Source organism: Vanellus vanellus (assembly GCF_965231255.1).
Source record: "Vanellus vanellus genome assembly, chromosome: Z".
Taxonomy (NCBI): Eukaryota; Metazoa; Chordata; class Aves; order Charadriiformes; family Charadriidae; genus Vanellus; species Vanellus vanellus.
The window spans coordinates 69,350,490-69,373,765 of NC_138908.1; the positions used below are offsets into that span (position 1 = coordinate 69,350,490).

Here is a 23,276-nt window from a genome sequence, read left to right on the forward strand (position 1 = left end):
AAATTCTGTTACATACTTCTTCCCTCTGTATTTCAAAGGAGGTGTCAAGAGACTGTTTATCCCCACCGGTGTGTCATAATTTTACAACAATCCACTATGTACAACTGCTGCAAAATCACATCTATTTCCTAATAAAAAGCTATTTCTTAAAGAGCTGCAAACAAAACTATTGCTGCAAACAAAAAGAATGAAGTATTTGAGCATTCAAAGGTCCAAACGCTTAGCTAAATGTTATTTTGATTTTAGAGAACACTAGTTTATTCTCTTCATAATGTACTTTCAGATGTTAAAGGCCACTTTCAGAAGGTGTTGCTCCCACCTTGGGACTGACAAGGTGTTTTGGAAAATAAAAGCAAATCCAAGGGAAAAATAATCAACTTGCATATTTTTTCATCTTAAAGAATGAAATATATTTATGAAAATTGTGTTCACATTGTATTTAGCTAGCAAATCCTTCAAAAAGCTTAGCTACCTCAGAGCAACAAGCAAATGCACCTTTTCCACTCTGGCTGAATTTCCCTTTTTACAGAAAGCCATGATGATTTGGCATATTGAGATGTTCAACAGCAAAGGTGGGAGAGAGTCTACATCTCATAATGTAATGTAAGCTACAGCTATTTTGGAGTTTCGGTAACAAATTATGGCAAAGCGTAGAAACTCTTCCACTCAGTTCTCTTTCTGTGTGGATTACTGGAGCACACATATAGATACCTACAGTTAGGCAGGATGAATCATACACTTAAAATCTGCTAAAAGTTGTATCTGCCTCAGGTCCAAAGTAACTGTTATGACAGCAACAGCCTGCTGCTGACACCTTATCCTTGCTTGCTTTGGTTTACAACATCTGTGTAGTCACTTGTGTTTTACCGTAAGAAATCCACTACGTAAGGAAAATCTGTAGGCTGTGGCTTGATAAGATTCTATATCCTCTGTGCATCACCAGATGCATCACAGAAGGCCAGTAGCAGCATGTCTTTATGCTTGGCATTAGGAGTATTAAAAAACAGCTTGGCTCAGATATGGCTATCTGTGTAAAGAAAGAGAATGTGTCTGATCCAGATCAGCTCTGTCAGATTCAGTCAGAAAACTGAAGAGTAAATGAAGCACTGTCAGAAGGAGTATTTTATCAGCTTGCATACACGCACACACACAAGTTGCTGCCCTGCCAAACATTCTAGTTTTCACTAAGTTGATAGCTTATTTGCAGTACTTTTAGCATCCCCAGAAAATTTGTAAGATACATTACAAATGCTACAGTAAAATTGTCCTGTTAACTATAACTAAATAAAACTTTATGTTTGGCTGCTTATGTCTTCAAGTGTTAAAGAAGTGGCTGAATTAAAAATCTAAGATACCGCCCTATACATTCAGCAGAGCATCCAGACTGTTCTGGTGAATCCCTGGAAGTGGGCAGTACATTGCCTGCATAGAGGACACAGGCTCTAAATTTGATGCCTAAAGTGTTACAGTATATACCAACACATATGTTTACAGACACATAGATAATTAGTTAAGTTCTAAAGTCCTGCCAGCAAAATCGCTAGACAGCTTGACTGATCTGTACTTGAGCAGTTCCATGGCATGAAGGAAAAAGGTGAGAATCTGATTTGCAAAATTAGATGTGGCCTTCTGGGACCTTCAAAATCTGAAAGTCTCTTTTGGCTGGCTCTGCAGCAGGTTACCTGATACTGCAGGAAGGCCATCTCAGTGCATAAAATCATGCAAAGCTGGAGAAATGTAAAGCTGTTCAGAAAGGACAAAAACAGAAGAGAGCTCATCCATAGTAAATACACTTTCCTTCACATCTACAGTACAATTTCCCTTACCTTATGTTCCAGTTTCCCCTGAAGCTAGTGATGCCGCCTAAATACTTGGCTAAGTTTTAATCAGTCATCACTTGGTCATACTTTCCTGGAGTAAATTGAAGTTTCATTTCAAGAAGAAAAGACCACAGTAAGTTCAGAGCCATTCCAGTATCACTTTGATTCTGCCTTCAGTTACATGGGATATGAGGAATCCTCACTGTTCCCACTGCTGTTCCGGGGACATCTGTCCAGCCCAAGTACACAGACTCCTTTCCTCATTCCCACCACTATTTCAGCAGAGCTCTGGTTCAGACTTTATGCCTCATATCTTTGAGTTTGGAGGCTGGATTCCAAAATTAGTGTTGATGAGTTCATTATGAAAAAACTGACTTCAAACTTGTCTTCCAGACTCAGAGAAAAGTGCAACATCTAAGGATGCAGGAGAACACCATTCCATTCATGATTGGTATCAGAGTACAAATTCAGTGGGAAAGAAGCTTTGCTCTCAAAACCTAGATTCTATTTTAATTTTATAATTACAGGTGATAAAAAACAAGTGAAATAAATAATTTACAATTAAAATAGTAATACATCTGCAATATATTAGAAATATAGTTTAAAAATGACTTCATATTCTTAATTAGTATAAAGTTTAATTTTATGCTTTGTATAGAAATGGTAGGTTTATTTGTTACTGCTGTCTCAGCAGAAGGAAACAGAAAAGTTCCAAAGTAGTTAAATAGCATTGGGAAATTTAAAAATATTTTATTTTGTGTTTTTTATGGTAATAGAAAAATAGCCTTTAAAAAATACATTGTTAAACATATGGGCTTATACTAAAGTAGAATTGTATATTATATACAGTAAGGCAGTATATCAAATATTGTCCTATTTTTTTCATGTTTGGTTTCATCGGACTAGGATATGAGTGGGATGCAGTCTTCTGTCACATTGAAACAAAGCAAAAATATATTTAGAAGAATTTGTTATTTTACTGTAATTTGCTGAATATATTCTCTTTTATATATGACTTGCCATCTATAAGAGCTCCTTTTTTTCTTAAGGATTGAGAAAAAAATATAAAGAAAACTTAATCTAGTGTCAGAATACATTCAGAAGAAAATACATTGTAGATCAGAATGCTGTTGTGCAATTTGTCTGATTTAGGAACTGCTCAGATCACTATGGTATACTGACTGACCCATAACAATTTTGATGTTTGCTGAATCTGCAGTACTCCCTCAGGTTTAATCATCTAATAAAAGATCTGCAGAGCTGAATAATTAGTTTACAATGTATTTTTCATGGCCGATAATACCCATTTCCTCATTTCCCTGTGTCAGAAACATGTGTTAACGATCCAAGGTTTGCTTCCATGATTATTACCTCAACCCACAGTTTATTTTATTCTTTGTATAATACACATAGGAGGCTAGGCTTTTTTAAGGAACTATTTGCTATGTGGATTTGTTTTACTGCACATAACTACTAAGTATGTACTGTACTAATTGCTAGTTATTTAAGGGAGGACATAAAGGATGATGGGTCCATGTACTCTGATCCACTGGTCTCTCTTTTGCACTCGCTTGGAACTGTCATACAATAGCTCATATTTTTCTCAGCTTGACCTTGCTGAAGGTTCCGAGACATTTCCATTGCAGGTTCTTGAGACACAGATGTCTGCTGGATGCATGAATCTGGCATTAATACTATGATGTTATGGTCCACAACTGTTGAGACCTTGGTATATTCTTTGCTGGTTCCTGGAACAGTGTATTTTTCATTCTTTCCACTATTTTCTTTATGTTTCAGTAATACTGCTGGCTCCTCATCTTGTCTGACTTTGTGAACTTCTACATAATCCATTAGTTTAGGATTCAAAAAAGGTGACTTCTCATTAGGTCTGTTTTGTTTGACCTGCACTGTGGTTTGGTCAGTTTTGGAATGGAAATTCTCCATCTCTCTTTGTTTTCCCATGTCATTGTGGACAGTTTCAGTGATAGGATATTGTGACTGATGCTTTTCTTCATTTCCCACCAAAACTGGTGCAATGTTCACATTTGTGGTATTCAGTGTTATCTTATGTGCATCTACAGTACTGTGGTAGGCAAACATAGGAGGCTGATTATTAGGTAACTGAGCTGCAGGCCATGTGGACGATTTTGTACTCTCATTGTTGAGAAGGAGTATTTTCTGTTCAGATGCTGTACACTGAGTTTCCCAGCTCCTTTTTCCTCCTTTATTTTCTTGAACATCTCTAATGTCTTGTGTTTGAAGTGTTGATGGAAGGGTGTGGCACTCCCTGCACTTCTCAGAAAGAAGAGAAGGGCTATCACAGCTCCCTCGGCCTGAGTCACTGTCTGTTTCCTTGGGTATCATTCTTGCATTTTTACTGGGATGACCATTGTCATGGCTTGGCATGAGTTGCTGATCCTCACTGTCCTCTACCTCCAGATATTCAATGAGTAGTTCCTCACAGTCTGATGTTGGAGGGAAACCATGGCAACCAAGAGCACTCAATAATTCTTCAGATTTTCCTGTCTAAGGGCATAATAAATAAGATATATTTTTTTCATTGTTAGCCTTAGGGTTTATCTGACTAGAACAATTGTGAACAATCTACATATTTAATATACAGATACTTTAATAGTGATATCACTAGACCTAAACTGGATTTCTACTGCTGCAGAAAACAGTGGAAGAACAGAAGAAAATTTCCTGAGTTCCCTCAATGGGGATACACAATCCCAGCATTCATGTTTCTAAAATGGGAGGACTAGGGAGCTTTTGGCAGGTACGGGTCTCATGGGTTTAACAAGAAGGAAATGGAGGAGAATGATAAAGCAGCCATGTCCTGTCTTCTCAGCATGGCAAGAGACTGTGGAGAGCAACTTCCATAAGAACTGCTAGGAAGATCACACAGGCATTGGCTCTCATGGTGTCCCAGGGAACAGCTGTGGTCACAAACCCTGTTCTCAAACACTCGCCTACTGCTAGTGCAAGGCAAGGCTCCGTCTCACGCATACCTGCCACATGATCAACTTGAAAGTGTCGCTTATTTTTAACATTGATTAAACTAGTTGAAGCTGTTTTATACTTTATTATAGTAACTGGGTTTGCTAGTACATAATTTGGAAAAGTAAGTCATGGTGAATTCTTTTGTTGTTATCAGTGGTGCTCACCTCTAAGAGATGTGTATCTATGCCTTTTATCTTCGGTCCCGGAACTGGTGGTAGGATAAAGGCTATCATTCTAAAAAAAACAGAACAAACACACAAGGTGTAAGTATGGAGCCTATCTCCCTACTTGTTCTCTCATTTCTTCAGAACATGACTGACATTTTAAACACTTCTCCCATATCTGATACCTTCTTGTTAGACCTCAGTTTCCTGTCTACCTCTCAAAACAGGTAATTTACAAATCCAGTTACAGTTCAGAAGTTACCCTTAGATGTATTTATAAGAAAGAGTAACACTGATAATGTCCTTTGTCCCTTAACCTCCATTTCTCTGATATCACTGTAACTTCATCGCTGGCCAAGAAACAGTACAGTTCAGGAGGACTAGTGGGCCTGTATGTATGTACTTGACTGTCAGCTGATTACTACACTAAACAGGATTTATGACAAATGAATTCTGATGGCTTTTCCATCAACAGTTTCTCGCTCTTTCTTCTACTCAGCCATTTTTTTTTGGAAGACTTGTACAAAAGTGATAAATCTTTGCAACACCTTTCTCTTTCAGATTTGATTGAAACTAGCCAATGTTCTAATAAATTATTTGAGGAATTGACAGACAGGTGGGCAGAAAGACAACCTCACAATATAACCTTGTTTCCTTTAGGAAATGAGGGCAAAACCAAAAGGCATGTCTTCTACAGGAGCAGGGATACTCCAAATGATGTTTATGATGCTGAATACTTACGTGGCTAATGAAGATGGTCAGATCTAATAGAGACATGTCGTTACCAATTGAGAATTTAGCCTGGTTTCCCTAACGAACAGAAATACCTCTTTATCAGATGTGAATTTACAGTAAAATACCTGTAAATTGTATTTTATAAGAGAACACAAAACATACAGGAAATTCAATCAAACGTTAGCAGTCTATTTTTGAAAAGTTTGCTGAGATTTCCAACTCCATGCAATTATGAAATTGGTGACTTACCTGTACCCTTTCAAAACCATTGTCCAGCTCATGATTAAACATATAAGAGATGACAAGACACCAACAACGATCCACACAACCATATCTTTTACTCTAAAGTCTAGGAAACAAACAGAATTTTTTAAGGACACATATCTAACATATGCATGCAAAACGTCTCAAATTACTTTTATTTTTAAAATTGGTCTAAACTGCCAAATTTGGTATTGAATCTAAAGGCCTTTACTACTACAGATGGACCTCAACAATCATTGTAATATTTGATAATAAATATACTTTTTATTAATGGCATTGGAAAAAATGATACAAAAATGTATGAAGAGGGAAAATTTGTCACAGCCAGTTATAGCAATTGGGTTCAAATCTAATTATGCCAACACTGTAGTCATTTCCTTACCAAATACATATCATACAATTAATTAAGTACTGGGTTAAAATATCTAGGACTAGATATTTTTAAGGATTTCTATTGTTACATGACACTTGTTACATTGAGGTGTTTTATTTCAAATTCATTCCAGATAAAAGAGTAAAGAGCCGTTACTGTCTGAAGGCAGTCACTCTTTGTTGTCTATGTAGCAGTTTTAATGCAGTTACTGGTATTCTTTTAATTAAAAAGTACAATAATGAGAACAAATGAGGCAATAAACAGGAAGGACATGGTTTAAATAAGTAAAGAATTTGATTCACTTTCTTAACTTCAAAAAGTAATAAAGGGGAAAGCTAACTGGGTATGGTGCAGTGATGCTGAGGGTTCCATTACCTTAGCAATGTTCTTACCTGTCCTAAGGATGTCAATCGGCATGGGTGCCACAAACACCTAACAGAAGTGCTACATGAACTTCCATGTAATGACAGTTACTGAAGGGATGCCCGGCCACTCACCAGTAGGGATCTGAATGTACTTTTCAGAGCTCCATTCACTCCATGATCCATGGTGGTCTGGTTTGCAGTGAATCTGCACAATATACTTCTTTCCAGGATTTAAACTGAACATTTTATATTGTGTTTGCTGTCCAACAAAAATAGTCTGGAAATTCAATAAAAATCATAAATTGCATATAAAATCGAGACATTTTTCTATTATTTCTATGAAAATCACAGCTAGGTTTAAGTCTTGATAACCAAGTTGGGAATATAGAACAATTCTGGGTAGCTTCCTAATAATTCTTATGCAGACATGGAATAACAGTACATTTATTTTATCTCTGTAGTTCAGCTTTGTAACGCAATTCAGTGGGAATGAGATATGACACCGCTATACTGTGCAAACTAAACTACTACAAAAACACATCATGAGCATATGTCAAATCGGGAGGAACTGTGGTAACGGTGGGAACTGCAATGATGAGAGGAAGAGAAGGAGGCAAGAAACAGAGATGGGGAAAAAAATGCAGAGAGAAAAGGAGTTGGTGGAACTGTTGGTAGTAAAAAGTGGATCTCGCAACAGCCAGGGGGCTGGGAAGTGCAGTGGCAAGGGGAAGGAAGGAGGAGGTACAAAGATGGCTGGGAAGTATTGCAACGTAGAAGGGGACACAGCCGAATACCAATAGCTGAATTCTTTAATTTGCCACCCAGTTGTTTGAGTTGCAGGTCCTGGCTATAGACAATTATTATTATGTGGCCATGACAACTACCGCCTAATGGCTATTTGTACAAATTTAAATGATTTTACATAATGTCACAGAGCTTTCTGTTTGTGGTTAAGAACAAATTATCACAAAAGAAACCTGACTAAATGAGAACAAACAATTTAAACTGTAATGCCAATAAGATTAATATATAATAGCCACAATTGAAAATAAGTACTTTATCATTTGCTATCACACAACAGCATCTGAGATACCAGTATTCTCAGTAGGCAATTGTAGATCACACAAGCACTTTTGAAAAATGATGAACTATTCAGTGTGCCTGCTTCATTACACTCAGGCATGGGACCTAGCTGAAAAAATGTAATTGATCAGAAAACATGTAACAAAAACTTGTAACATCCTTACCTCCCATTCCTCTCCTTCTTCAGGCTTCAGTCGCAACTCATATTCAAGGGTAAGCCATCCAGATCTGACATCAGCCAGTGGGGGTGGAGACCACGTCAAGACCAGGTATGGTTTTCTATTTATTGGCTTTTTTAGTTCCAGAGTTACATTCACAGGAGGATCTGGCTGTACTGTTAAAATAAAAGAACTGACAATAAGAGTCTAAATGATTTTTTCCTTGCATCTTAGGAAGAAATATAAAATGGTGTGAGTGGTGCGTTGCCACCTCCATTTTGTCTAGTAATTTAGAACTGGTGCTGGAATACAGGGATCAAGAGTTTCCCGATAAAGTAAGCATGCATGAATTTGAAGAAGACAATGAAGAACAGTAAATATGTTGAGTTCATTTTGAGATTTGCCTTAATCATTTAGCACCAGAAATAACTTTTTCTTACATTACTACTTATTGTTGCTTTTCCTCACAACTGTGTTTCAAAGTTAACATCTTTAATGCTGTGTTGTGAAAGTTGTGTTTTACCATAACCTTATATAAGTTGGCATATATATTTAGGAATGCTGAAGACACGGAGGTAGCTGATGAAACTTGCCCCCCCCATCTTTTACATTCAGAAAATGCAACAGCATAATCCCGACATGCATATATAAGGATATTTAAAAATAAAACAAACCAGTAATATTAAAGCCCTGACTATATCTCAAAAATAAACCAAAATGGAACGCAGGTTTCTGCTGCAGTCAGGCTTGCAGCTTCCTCAGTCAGAGGTAGAGCTTCTGGATATTGTGCATGTATTTTACCACTGTATTATGCAAAGCTTCATCACATAAGTAGTCAGGGCATGGAGGTAAAATGTAAAGCCTTTTCTCCAGCAGCCTTTTTCCAGCTGTCAGACTCCTGGCAGCCAGATCCTTGATAACAAAATGGTTACTGGTGATAATGTTCTGTTCCATTAGAAAAAAATCTAAATACTTGTCCACAGTCACTCTGTGGAAAAAGTCTGAGAAAAGATATTATCAGTATACTGCTATAAAAAGCACTAATTCAGCTTCTCTAGAGTCTGGGAACTACTTTTAGGTAATCAAAGTTAAGTATTATTAGTTAAAAGATCGATTCGATTTCAGTTGTGGGTAGAGTGGAAAAAGATTTTAGCTGGATGAAGTTTCTTAGGGCTTGACTGAAAGAAATACGGAAAACCAATAAATGGTTATCTGAATGCAGTTTTAAAGCTTTTAGCATTTTTAGGCTTCCTTTCAAAATAAAACGGTAAAGGGGTGAATATAGATTTATTATTACACCAGGTAAAATCTTGTTTGTTCTTACAAGATTTTAACTTGGATATAATACTATATATGAGAAGAGCTGGAATGAAATTGTTGTGGCAAAATCCTTAATTTTGAATTATTTCATGCCACAGAAAATAGTTTTTATCTCTTACCTATGTAAGTCACATCCACATAATGAGGATCAGAGATGTTACTTCCCATTTTATTAGTTGCCCTCACAGTAATATTGTATATCGTCCAGAAAGAGGTGTGCTTTTTATCGAAGTAGCATGAATTGGGGCCAGCAGTTCTGTAATCTGGGCATTCATAAACTTGTTCTTCTCTGAAATGGAAGAATCACAGTGATTAGATTACATAGAGTAAACCACCTGACCTTGATTACTAGCAGTTCAGCATTGTTTAGGGCTAGATCAGATTTTTCATGCCTGGCAATGTGAAGAAAATCAGAAAACTGCTTTTAAACTAAGGAGTGACTGGACAATTCCAGAAACTGTAGTAAACACTTTCCCCCCAAAATAAAGCCTAAAAAGCCTGAGGAACTTAGGCTGTTGTAGATGCAGCAGTGGGCTAGTAGAGTGCAGCTCTTCCTTTTATGAATGCCATTGTGCACTGCACAGCCCTTAGAGTAGAAGTGATTGCTGGTCTTCTAACCCAACTATTAAAAACTGAGTATTTCCAATGTTCATTTCACATTACATGAGTTCTACATATTACATTAATAAGCCTTCAGAATCTATTCTGGTCTTTCATCACCTGTTCCTCAAAAAAACCTACTTTGTACCTGTCCTCCAAATCCATTCCCAAGGTTCCCAAAGGGAGCAAGGATAGGGAGAAAGTTGAGTATGTAGTACTTGTTTCCAGGCTCCTCTGAGATGCACAATAACGAAAGTTGTGGATGTGGACCTCACGCTGTGCCCTGGCTGGCTGGACCAGTATCTGTCTTTTGCCACTAAGACCTGTCTCTCAGCTGTCAAGTACAGAGTTTAGCATGCAGTTAGGTCAGTGCAAAGCTGGGCATTTAACATCCAGGTAGGTCAGTGCAAAGCTGGGCAGTGCTGAATGAACAAAAAATAGTTCACAGGACCCAAAGAAAATATTGATTACTCTAAAATGAACACTTAGCACTTGATCTAAGTTCCAAGACCAAGATTACTGCGGAAGATGGGAAGCATTCATGGCCTATGAATAGTTGTGCAAAATAAGCATTATAAGAACACGAAAATTTTAAAATCTGGTCATTTTGGAAAGCTTTATTTCTGGGGCTGTGTGGCCAAAGAGCTACAGGACTGTGCATTTGTACTGCATACTATTATGCAGATGCTGGGCCAAAGCAACTTTCAAGGCAGTCTGTCTTTCAAGGCAGAAGAATTCACAGAAATTTGAAAAACCTGACATTATAAAGAGATCCTATTTAATCTTTAAATACGTTGCTGCTATGGCTATTCCAGAATATGTCACTTGGACAAAACCACATGCTATGGAAAACAACATCTCCTAAATGCAAAACCAATCAGGATTGATTTTCCAGGTCCTTCCAATAAAACACTGAATAATTATACACAGCTTATTACCCTTCTTTGCTGTAAAGTAAAGTGTAGTTAGTAGGATGCCCTCCATCTGAACCAGGTTTCCACCAACAAGTAAATGTTTCTTTTTCTGGAGAACGGCATTTTATTATCGTAGGCTTTTCAGGAGGTGACTCTCCTGTAACAGACAAAGAAATGAACTAATTAGTAAGTTTAACAGATTAGGTCAACCCTGAATTGATAAAACAATATCAAGCAAAGCACAGGAAAATACTTTTTTTCTACAAGGAAAGAAAAAGTTTTGCTTCATATTAGCATAGGAAAGGCCTGCTCCTTTGGCCTGGATTCAAAATCCTTTCCCACTGCAGCTGCTGAGGAAGTATGTTTCAGTTCCCTGGCTGTGGCTCTTCTCTGACTCCAAATGTGGTAAAGGGTGCTCAAATACTGTCACCATAGATTCTATAAATGATTTAAAATACATTCTGCTATCCAATTTATTTTCCATATAAACCATTTTTCCTTCAAAAACGTGTTTTAAGATGCTTCTGAATGTTTAAAAAGCATTGTCATTTGTTTTGTCTTTTACAGGAAAAAAAATTAAGAACATAAGTGTTTGCCCATTTGTTTATGTCCTTGCCAGTAATTCTCTTCTGAAGTACCTATGCTGAGCTGATTCCAGATACAAAGAAGCAGCTCTCATATTTCCTTGTAAAGTGACGTTATGCTCAGTAGTCAGGCTACTTGTCTGATTGCTGCCAAGCAATGTATAATTATGTGGATCCCTGATGATGTTTTTATACACTCAAGCAAAGCACTTAGAGTAGGGCAGACAAAAATGCTTAAATTTTGAATAGGATGATGGTAGTCAAAATCTTGATGTGATTGGAACTTTTGCAGTTATCTATTTGTGGCAAAATATGGTCCTATTACATCAATAATAAATATTTTCTACTATTTAAAGTAGTGACATTGATTTTCCAAATTTCTAATGGCCTAAAGCAGATCTGAAAATGGGACACTTAAAAAATATTTTTCTATTAAAAGTACTTCACCAATCTCCGTGTCAGATAATGAATAATACAATTAGAGACAGAAGAAGAAGATTTGAGACAACCTGGCTAAAGTGTCTGACAACAAGATATGATGTCATGCATATTTAATGTGTCCACTCAAACCCAACAAAACACAGATTTTTTTTTTCCATGTGATAGTAGCTGTAAATGTTATGCTCTTTTAGACATGGCCGTGCTTTCAGTTCAGTTACTAATGAACAAATGAATGATTCTTATGCAAGTACCATTACCTGATATCTATAGCTACAGGTGAAATCAGCAGGATTTTTAAATAGAGGAACAGGAACAATAAATTATTTTGGCACACCTGTATCAGAAGTGACTTCCTGGTAAATCCCAGCCTGTTTGCCATAGCCAGTTTCAGCAGAGGATCCTGAGTGGATCAACAAGACTAAATACACAATTACACACAAATTATGGTAAGATGCACTAAGCTGTTCCTCCAGCACTATGAAGTATGTGTGTGAGAAAACAGATTTTTCAGGGCTGCCATCTATGTGCCTTTCACAACACTGAACCGGCTAGAATTTAAAAACAATTAACAGAACAGCAATCATCCACTCACCACTGGGGATCTGAATGCGTCTTTCGGAGCTCCACTCACTCCATTCTCCAAGGTCTAACATGCAACGGACCTGAACAACATACTTCACTCCAGCTTGTAACCTAATCACTTTGTACTGTGTCTGCACTCCAACAGATATTGTCTAGAAAACAAAATGGACCAGAAAAATAATAAAGAATTGGTCCATTTTAACAAATAAACAACAAACAAGTAGGCTTGTGTCACTGACTTCTGAAAGGGCAAGGGTTTCAGTTAAGTATTTTGTAAGATGTGAATTTCAAAGAAGTAAAGGTAGCAATTTAACAGGAAAACTCACTTTAGTGATACTGAGATTCTGACGCTTGAGAACATATTTAATTTTAGACTTCCTATAAGTTAGTACTCCATCAGATCCACAATGTAGGGAACACTATAGGTAGTCCAACTCACAGATAAACCCTCTGTAATGCTTCTCAGTGGCTAGTTTTAGTGCTTACTATTAAGTGCTGTCCTCAGGCCCTTCGAATCTCTCTTCAGATGCCTTTCAAGACACGTAGCTTTCTCCATCACTAAGGCATCAACGATTTAGGTAGCATTGAAGCCTCCTGACTATGAGTTTAAGAATGATACTTTATCCTGGTACCTCAGCTGTGGGAGTACTGTGGCCCAGTCCTAGCTAAATGGCCACAGCTGGGAACGTCAATGGAAATAGTGTGTGTCAGCAGGACACCCCAAACTTTCTGAGAGCGGGGTTGCCCCCAACTGATCATGTTGAAGAGGTTGATGATGACGTCTTTCAGGCCAATTAAATAGTAATTAAAGCATAAATGAGAGACTTCTGAAACAAAAAGGGTCAGCTGCTGAGCTTGAAAAGCAGTACTAAAGAAGCATGAAAACGTATAACAGTGGGGGGAGACTGAAAACCTCATCAGTAGATGAAGTTTAATTTGATGCTATCAGAAGCTGCTCTGCTAGCACCATGACCTCTTGCCTGGGCCAGACAGAGCAGTCTCCCTCTCTAATGCTGTGAGTAGCTGCACTTCAGATGGCATGGGCTCCAGCAGAGAGGAACCATCACCTGGGTGTTTCCATGTGGTTGCGTGGGTGCTTTCTCACTGATCTGTGTCTTAGTACACTGTACGAATGGATGTGGGTTCACACTGAGTTAAAGCATCCATGTCCCCTGCAGAAGCGGGTGTAAAGCAAGAAAGCTGGACAAGGGCATGTACTGATAGGACAAGGGGTAATGGCTTCAAACTGGAAGAGGGTAGATCTAAGCAATCAATGTTGGTTCTTTTTTTTTCTGAAGAATGCTGGTATTTATGTATTAGGTTTATAGTTGGACTCAATGATCTTAAAGGTCCTTTTCAACCTAAATGATTCTATGATTCTATTAGGAAGACATTTTTCACTCTGAGGGTGGTAAGGCACTGGAACAGGTTTCCCAGAGAAGCTGTGGATGCCCCATCCCTGGAGGTGTTCAAGGCCAGGTTGGATGGGGCTTTGAGCAACCTGGTCTAGTGGGAGGTGTCCCTGCCCAGGGCAGGGAGGTTGGAACTAGATAATCTTTAAGGCCCCTTCCAACCCAAACTATTCTATGATCCTGTGAAATAGGGGAGTTTGTACTCCAAGGAGGGTGGGGTGTGTTTGTAACTCACCCTTCCTGGGAGAGGTGAATTTCTGTATATAGCATAATTCTGGGACTAGTTATAGAAGTTTGTTTATAAATTTGTAGGTGTTTACTAACATTTTTAAGTGCCCAGTGTTGTGATTTATCTGTTGTATTGCCGATATGACCTTGATTGCACAGTTAACTGCTTGCTTGTTAATTACATCTTAATGAATCAATAAACTGCTTCGATCCTGACTTGTTTTAAACTATATGAACTGAGCAGTCTCTTACTGTGAAACTTGGGAACAGACACATTGACAAAAATTGCAATTAAATATTGTATCAGTGGACTAAATAGTTTTTTTTAGTATATGACATTACAACAATTATACTATACCTTGAATTTCTTTGTCTCTGCACACTACTACAGGATTTTTTTTAAATCAGATTTGGTTACATTAATTTTTCCATCCTTAGAGAAACTAAAATTTTTATAGTACCAGTTAAATTCAGACAAAAGAACTCACTAAAAAGAGCTTTTATACAACAAAGATATTTTTCCATTACCTCCCACTCTTCCTTTTCTTCAGGTTTTAGTCGTAGCTCATAGTGATATATATGTGAATCAAAGCTGACATCAGCTACTGGAGGTGGAGACCATTTTGCCCAAAGGTACATTATGTTAGCAGATGTTTTTGTTTCTAGAAAGAGGTTCACAGGAGCATCTGGCTGAACTGTATAAATGAAAAGTTTGCCATTAATTATTTAATTTTCTCTCAGAAAAGGCACCTCCTTTAGGGTTTTGTATTTCATCACATTAATTTCAGATCATTCAGCACATCTGTAATGGAATAGTACAATAGCCTTTTTTTTTTTTCCTTTGTCCCTAATAATGCTTAATTGGCTACTGACAGTATCAGCAAATCTTAAACTTTGCTCTGAACTTGTCAGGCTAAGGAAATACAAATCATAATTTCATTAGGCCACTCTTGCAAAACTAAAATGCCAGATATTTCATAGCTAAAAAGACTAAGTGCATTTATCATTACAATGTGTAGATTATGTGTATGCAGAAAGCAGAATAGATCTAGGAATACGAAATAATACGAAGTGTCTGGAGAGTGCTTAGGCAGTTATTTTTACGGGCCCAAGACTGCAACGCCAGCAGCCAGAAAGATGTTTACATTTGGAAAATGTAGGTATCAACCTAATTTGAAAGTTTTATAATCTTCATTGCTAGGAACCTACAACACTGTCACTGAGTCTAAATACTGGAGATAACTAGAAACTGAAGCCAATTTTTCAGCCAAAGTTAAAATGACAATATAATATGTAGTTACTTAATTTATAAGTAAAATGCAGTTTTCACATATATTAAAGATGCATATTTTAGATCATCTGTAGATAAACAATCCTCCATAGCAAGTTTCACATAATGAGGAAAGAAATTTTTCACGACTATTTGTTCTGGGACTAAAAACCACAGACAACTCCAACTAGTTTGTTTTCCATTTCATTCTTCCCTTTTTACCTATGGAGGTGACATCCACATACTGAGGATCTGAGCTGTTACTTCCAATCTCATTCGTTGCCATTACAGTGATATTATATGTTGTCCAGGGATTAGTGTGGTTTTTATCAAAGTAGCAGGAACTGGGACCTGACGTTTGGTAGTCAGGACACTCATAGATTTTTTCTTCACTGAAATAAAATGATTAAAAAAGTTAAAAGTTTAGGAAATGAAGCAAAGCAGGTAATATTCTAGTAATGGCCTAGTTTCAGCAAAGAAATTGGAAATGTTTAACTTAAACCTATATATAATCCCACCTTTGGGAAACATTTTGGTGAGTGTCAAGTGCTATTACCATAAATGCTTCATTGCTATTTTTACTCTAGTTGCTCAGGATGAACACATTTATCCCCTTTTTTATACATAGGAATATATTGTCAAAAGAATGTAAAGAGAAATTTCCAGAAACAGCATAAGGCAATTATTGAAAATGTTTAGAAGCAAGTTAAAAGGCAAATTGAACACATTCACTTTGACTAAAGAAGAAAAGTTGCTAAGAATCTTCTTTACATATTTCCCCTGGAAAGTAATCTGATGGGCCCTATGGCAGAGGAGTATTTTATTGACTATTTTGTTTGCAGCAAGATTTTAATTTGTCTGCTTTTTGACCTGATCATCATCACTGTCTTCACAAAAAATATCTGATTAATTCATGATCTCTTACCTATTACCTTTATACAAGTCTTTGGCTTTTTTAGGAGAGGGATTGTTTGGTACTCAATTAGAGCTGAACTGGGTGATGTTCTCAGAGCCTATCCCAGGTGTGAAGAACTGCACAAACCCAAAGCACCAGCTGAGGTGGTTCAAGGATGCACTTCAGTCCCACTGTTATGCTCTATGCACTGCTAATAACAAGATCTCCTAGTTTCCAGGCAGTTTTGTCCCAGTTCACAAAGAAAAGACAGGAGCAAGGGGACTGTACCTGAGAGACAACAGGCTAAGAAAGGCAACAGTGGTGCAGATCTGGAGTGCTTGGCAGCGCCTGGTGCTCCGCAGATTTAATGAAACGGAGAAGCATTGCTATCCATCCCTAAGCAGGCCTGTTCTGAGCTGTGGTAGGTATGACTTAAAACGTCCATTAAAATTTCGGTTTTGATCGAGATTGCAACATCTGGACTTTCATAAAAGCAAAAGCTCTCAGATCATTGTTGAGTGTGGTAACTTCATTAAAGGCTGCATCTTTCCTGACCGATTAATACCAAATGATTTGGAGTTTGTTTAATTGAAGCAGGGAAGTCTGATGCTTTACCTTACCTGTTCTGAACCTCACTGGATTTATTCAAAGAAATTTAATCTCTGAACCCCCCTGCCTACTTGGCCCTGTTCTGAGACCTCACGTTTTCAGGAAGAAAGGGCAGTTATACAAAGAAGCACAGGATAAGCAAAGTTACTAAACATACACACATTTTATTCTTAACAGGATGAGGGAGACACAGACTTTACCAAAACAGTAACTTTTGAGATGCAATACCCACATCTGATTTTACCCCATTTTGGCAACCACGAGGTTGGTTACAAGTCCAGAAGGGGAAGCAAAGACTCTCTATAGATTTTCTCCAGATGGGGGTCAGGGAGAAGCTCCTCGGAAGGGCCCTGAGGGGCACCACCAGCCCTCACTGCCCCTGACCAGCCTCCCCAGGGCATCCTTATGCACCGCCTAGGGCTCAGGTCCCCATTTCAGCCCACCACAGCTGGGCTGGTGTCCAGCTCCCTGCAGCCCTACTGACCCAACCATAGGCCCTGCCCAGCCAGCCTCAGCCTGTCCCTGTCCCAAAGGAGGTGGCTGATGCCCAGGGCTGGGTTGCCTCCAGCTTGCCCTGCTCCTTGGCTGGGGTGGTGGGACAGGACCTGGATGCAGGTGGTCCCCTATGGTGCCTTGATGTTCCCCTCCTCAGAGAAGCACTCATTCAGCTAAAAGCTGTGTGCCTCCTGATAAGATGGAGAAACTACACCTTTCCCAGCACATCTTTAGAACAGTGGGATTTTAGGTCAGATGAGTTTCAGTAGGGACAGGTTGAAGGTTTGGGACTGGTAGTGGTAATGTTTTCTTCCAACACAGGAAAGCCATTCATCTCATATAGCCCTTGTTGGGTATCTGAGGTTTAACATGGATTCATAAAAACACCTTTATAAATTAATGTTATAATTCCCTCATTTTGTCGTAATCATCACTTAATCACTTACAGAATACATATGCACTGCCTGTTACCTGTCCTTGCTGTAGAACAGGGTGTAATTGGTCGGAAGTCCTCCATCTGAGCCAGGCTTCCACCAACAAGAAAAGGTTTCCTTTTCTAGAGATCGACATCTTATTATCTTAGGTTTTCCAGGGTATGATTGACCTAGGGAAGCGCAGAAATCCAGCTGGTTATATTAGAGTTGGACAATGTTGTTTGTTGTTACTGTTGAAGGATAAATTGAGCAAGGAATGCTTTTTGAGGACAATAAAATAATTTGAAACTACGGACTGAATTTGGCACATAAACCTGCCTGGAAAAAGGGTCAAAACTTTCAGAAAAGTAAACATATTTTACCTCAAACTTCTGAAATAGCTACTAAAATTATTTTACTTCTCTTTTTCAGAGGAAGATTTCATTTTTACCTAAACTTAAATAGCGTAGGTTATCTCAAAATTAAATTAAAACGTTTGGAAGTAAATGTATGGCCTTTTGTTTCTCCTAAAAGATCCAAAATTTTTATCTTTGAGTCATCTTAAAAATATATTCCCCTTCCACTTTGCAACAAAACCAAAATTCCACTATTTGCATATATTTGGGGTAAATTATAGGTAAGGTAAGTAATAAAAAGAAGGAATCAATGGGCTGTATGGAGTATTTTGTGTATTGGCAACCTGAATGTATTAGTTAATTATTTGAATATTCCCTAGTAATTCCAATAAATTTCCAAATATTTTCTGTTAAGACTACTCATCATTAACTTCTACCAAGAACATAGACCATAAATCTACATACATTTTGACATGAAAAGCATGTGGCTTTTCTACCTAAGCTTACCTTGATTTCATTAAAGGTCCATACCATTATCTCTAATAGTGTTACTATTCATATGATGCTAATTCCCTAGAAGGTGACAAGAATAGAGTGAGTGTAGGGATGAGGTGAGTGCCTTTCATCAACACCACCACATAATCATTAAATTAATATTATAAAAAGAAAAGAGGACTCAAGCCATTTTCAAAATCTCCATACAATACTTTAGAAGAGAGTGGATTAAATATGTATAAGCTCCAGTGGTGGTCAGGATAGATTGGGTAAAGCCTCAGACTTTTCTAAAGAATGTGTTTTAAGGAAAAACAAGTGTTTCAGGAAGTGTTGTACTCACCAGTCAGACTCACTGCACTCAGAGCAAATAGAAAAATAATTTGAACTGATGATGTCAATTTCTGCTTCATGATGTCTGCTTCTCCTCAGGAGGAAATATCAGATCAAGGGCTGGCTGAAAAATAGGCCATGATGCAATAGTCAATAACAATGCTTAAGACGTAATACATACCACTTGGCTTGATCAAAGTCCTTTTTGAGTTGCAGCTAATTCATTCTTGTTATTGCTCAAAAAAGGTACAGCAACACCTACAGTCCCACTTCAGAAGTGGAAAACCTGAATCACAGAGTACTAAGTACATCTTCCTGAATGTCTTCGAACAGTTAGCAGTGCTAGGATTACAATTACACAGTATTAACAAATCTTGCATATTTATTTGGCATCTTGGGATACTGGGTGCTTTTCTTAAGAAGGTTTCTAAAGCTCTAACTTTTAGACTCATTAATTTACCTGAGAAACCATCCTTTTAGTAACAAAAAATACACTTTTATCCCTGTTGATACAAAGAAGAGATCAACATATTTGAACTCTGAAAGTCCTGAAAACAGAAAGCAAATAGAAAATATCCAAAAATTATTTGTTTAAGATTAACAAACCCATAAATTTTATTATATTTATGTTTATGATATTATGATTATGTTAAGTTTATGATTTTTGAGAAAATCTCATGACTTCTGAACATTTGGGACTGGTGATGTTGAGTTCAGGATCACCTGGGATGAATAATGCTACTCTTTCTGTGCATTCAACTCATTTTTTTTTACCGCATTTGATTTTGCAGTGAAGTGGAAACGCCAAGATCAGAGAAAAGAAACCAAGGACAAAGCAGCCTAACTTCACAGTTCAGTTGAAAATGCAAGATGGGGTGCAATTTTTCCTCTTTCTTCAACCTGTGAAGGCCAGAGGCAGCGTTGCAGAACTCGGCTGAAATACAGAGGTGCAAGTGGGAAGCCACCAGCTGTGAAGACCCAGTCCCTGCAGTGGGTTGACACCACTAGATGTCCTCCGAATTCAGGTTACAGCTCAGGGTGATCAGGAGTCCCTGTTGCTGCTAAATCTGTTTGCTTAGCCTAAAGAAAAGACAGAATAACTTAAAGCAAACCTCCTGCTTCTCCCACCAATATACTTCCTGCTTGGAGATGGTGACTGGCGTCGGTATGAGATTCTCGGTAGCCAACCTCACTCTTTCAAACTAAAGAAGATCAATTTACTGTCTAAATAGGAAACTCCTTACCTCAGCTTTCCACTCCTACTGAGCACATCTGACAGGTATGTGTATGCTTGAAACCCACTCAGTGTAGCACAGTGTGGAAACAAGTTGTGTCTTTGCTGAGGAAAAATTCTTTGTGGTTTATCAGCTGACTCAATTTTCATTATGCAATACATTTTCTGTATCAAGAAATTATAATCCATCAGCATATAAATGTTTTTCAAGCACAAAGGCAAACAAAGTATCAGTGAATTTAACCAAGTCTAAAACTTGTTTACTGTGGACAATGTGGAGAACAACAACAGTTGGCTACATTTCCATATACCACTTCTGAATATCCAGGCAGGTTTCATGCATGTAACTGAGCTACAGGCTGCAAAATTGCATCTGGGTTAGGTTTAAACTCACATACAGCAACCTCTGCATATACAGTCAGAGGAGAGCAAACCATTTAAATATAAATCCTAGTGTTGTGTAAGCACATGCAAATTTTATGACTGTAAACAAACACCAGGCACAAATGTTAGTGTTTAACTTCAGAAATGACCTGAAAACTTGGTGTTATATAATATGGAGCACAGACCACTGAGCTCGTGCAAGAACAAGTCACATTTCTCTCAAGTGAAGGTGAAATAATGAACCATAAACAGTAACTATTTCATGTACATATGATACCACTTACAATATTTTATTGTTTCTAAAAATGGTTGGAACATTGGACCTACTGTTTGTTAACAGAGAAGGTCTTGTGGGGGATGTAAAGGTTGGAGGTCGCCTTGGGCAGAGTGATCATGAAATGATAGAATTTTCAATTCTTGATCATGTAAGGCGGGGAGGCAGCAGAACTGCCACCTTGGACTTCCGAAGGGCAGACGTTAGCCTGTTTAGGAGCATGGTCGAGAGTGTCCCTTGGGAGGCAGTTTTGAAGAGCAAAGGTGCCCAGGAAGGCTGGGCATACTTCAAGCAGGTGCTCTTAGAAGCACAGGAGAAGGCCATCCCCGTGTCTCGAAAAACAAGCAGACAGGGAAGAAGACCAGCCTGGCTAAATAGAGAGCTTTGGGTGGACCTCAGGAAAAAAAGGAAAGTTTACATTCTCTGGAAAAGGGGGTTGGCAACTTATGAGGACTATCAAGATATAACAAAGCTATGTAGGGGGAAAATTAGAAGCTCAATCAGAACTCAGCTTGGCCACTGCATTTAAAGACAATAAGAAAAGGTTCTTTGAATATATCAATAGAAAAAGGAAGACTAGGGAAAATGTAGGCCCACTGGTGAATGAGACAGGTGCCCTAGTGGTGGAAGACACAGAGAAGGCAGAGTTACTGAATGCCTTCTTTTCTTCGGTCTTCACTGCTAAAGCTGTCCCTCACGAATCCCATACCCTGGAGGCAAGGGGGAAGGTCTGGAGAGAGGAAGATTTTCCCTCAGTTGAGAAGGACCGGGTCAGAGACCACTTGGCCAAGCTGGACATTCATAAGTCCATGGGCCCTGACAGGATGCACCCGCGAGTGCTGAGAGAGCTGGCAGATGTTATTGCTAGACCGCTCTCCATCGTCTTTGTCCTGGAGAACAGGAGAGGTGCCTGAGGACTGGAGGAAGGCTGACATCACTCTGATCTTCAAAAAAGGCAAGAAGGAGGACCCAGGGAACTACAGACCAGTCAGTCTCACCTCTGTCCCTGGGAAGGTAATGGAGCGACTCATTCTGGATGTCATCTCCAAACACATTGAGGAACAGGAAGTTATTGGAAGTGGTCAACTTGGATTTACCAAGGGTAAATCGTGCTTGGCCAATCTGATAGCTTTCTGTGATGTTATAACTGGTTGGCTGGATGAGGGGAGAGTCGTAGATGTCATCTACCTTGACTTTAGCAAGGCTTTTGACACTGTCTCCCATGACATCCTCATTAGGAAGCTGAGGAAGTATGGGCTAGATGAGGTGACAGTGAGGTGGATTGAGAGTTGGCTGCGGGACAGAACTCAGAGGGTTGTGATCAGCGGCACAGAGTCTAGTTGGAGGCCTGTAACCAGTGGTGTCCCCCAGGGGTCAATACTTGGTCCAATTTTGTTTAATATATTCATTAATGACCTGGATGAGGGGACAGAGTGTATCCTCAGCAAGTTTGCTGATGATACCAAACTGGGTGGGGTGGCTGACACCCCAGAGAGCCGTGCTGCCATCCAGCGTGACCTGGACAGGCTGGAGAGCTGGGCAGAGAAGAACCTAATGAGGTTCAACAAAAGCAAGTGCAAGGTCCTGCACCTGGGAAGGAAGAATGTAAAGCACCAGTATAGGTTAGGGGCGGACCTGCTGGGAAGTAATTCTGAGGAGAAGGATCAGGGGGTCCTAGTGGACAGTAAATTGTCCATGGCCCAGCAATGTGCCCTTGTTGCCAAAAAGGCCAATGGAATCCTGGGCTGCATAGGGAAGAGTGTGGCCAGTAGGTCGAGGGAGGTCATTCTCCCCCTCAGTTTTGGGCTCCCCAGTTCAAGAGGGACAGGGAACTGATGGAGTGAGTCCAGCGAAGGGTAACTAAGATGATTAAGGGCTTGGAGCATCTGCCTTATGAGGAAAGGCTGAGAGAGCTGGGACTCTTTAGCCTGGAGAAGAGAAGGCTGAGGGGAGACCTTATTATGGCGTACAAGTATCTAAAGGGTGGCTTGAAGGAGGATGGAGCCAGGCTCTTTTCAGTGGTTCCCAGTGACAGGACGAGGGGCAATGGGCACAAGTTAGAACACAGGAAGTTCTGTTCAAATACACGGAAACACTTTACGGTTCAGGTGCCAGAGCACTGGCACAGGCTGCCCAGGGAGGTTGTGGAGTCCCCTTCTCTGGAGATTTTCAAGACCCACCTGGATGCAGTCCTGAGTCATGTGCTCTGGGCAATCCTGCTTTAGCAGGGGAGTTGGACCAGATGATCTCTAGAGGTCCCTTCCAACTCTGAAAACTCTGTGATTCCGTGATTTGCAAAATACAGCATTTTCAAACTGAGACTCATACTGTGCTTCCGTATAGAGAACTGATACCATGATTATTTCTTTTACTTGTACAGATGTATCTTTTCTGTGTGAAGCACTGACAGATAAGAGAAACTGATTACAGTGAGTAAAAGAATGAAATTTGTCAATACGAAAAAAGAGAGAGGCA

General features: G+C 39.0%; 1 protein-coding gene across 1 annotated transcript; it reads right to left on the minus strand.

The window, feature by feature from the left end:
• Positions 1-3,320: 3,320 nt before the first annotated feature.
• On the minus strand, positions 3,321-18,989 carry PRLR (prolactin receptor; the record flags this gene model as incomplete). The annotated part of the gene is made up of 12 exons (XM_082497273.1): positions 3,321-4,346; positions 4,988-5,057; positions 5,972-6,071; positions 6,857-7,001; positions 7,972-8,141; positions 9,405-9,574; positions 10,824-10,956; positions 12,417-12,558; positions 14,575-14,741; positions 15,539-15,708; positions 17,787-17,919; positions 18,920-18,989. The coding sequence occupies 12 exons, from the start codon at positions 18,987-18,989 to the stop codon at positions 3,321-3,323; spliced, it is 2,496 nt and encodes an 831-aa protein (XP_082353399.1).
• Positions 18,990-23,276: the final 4,287 nt, after the last annotated feature.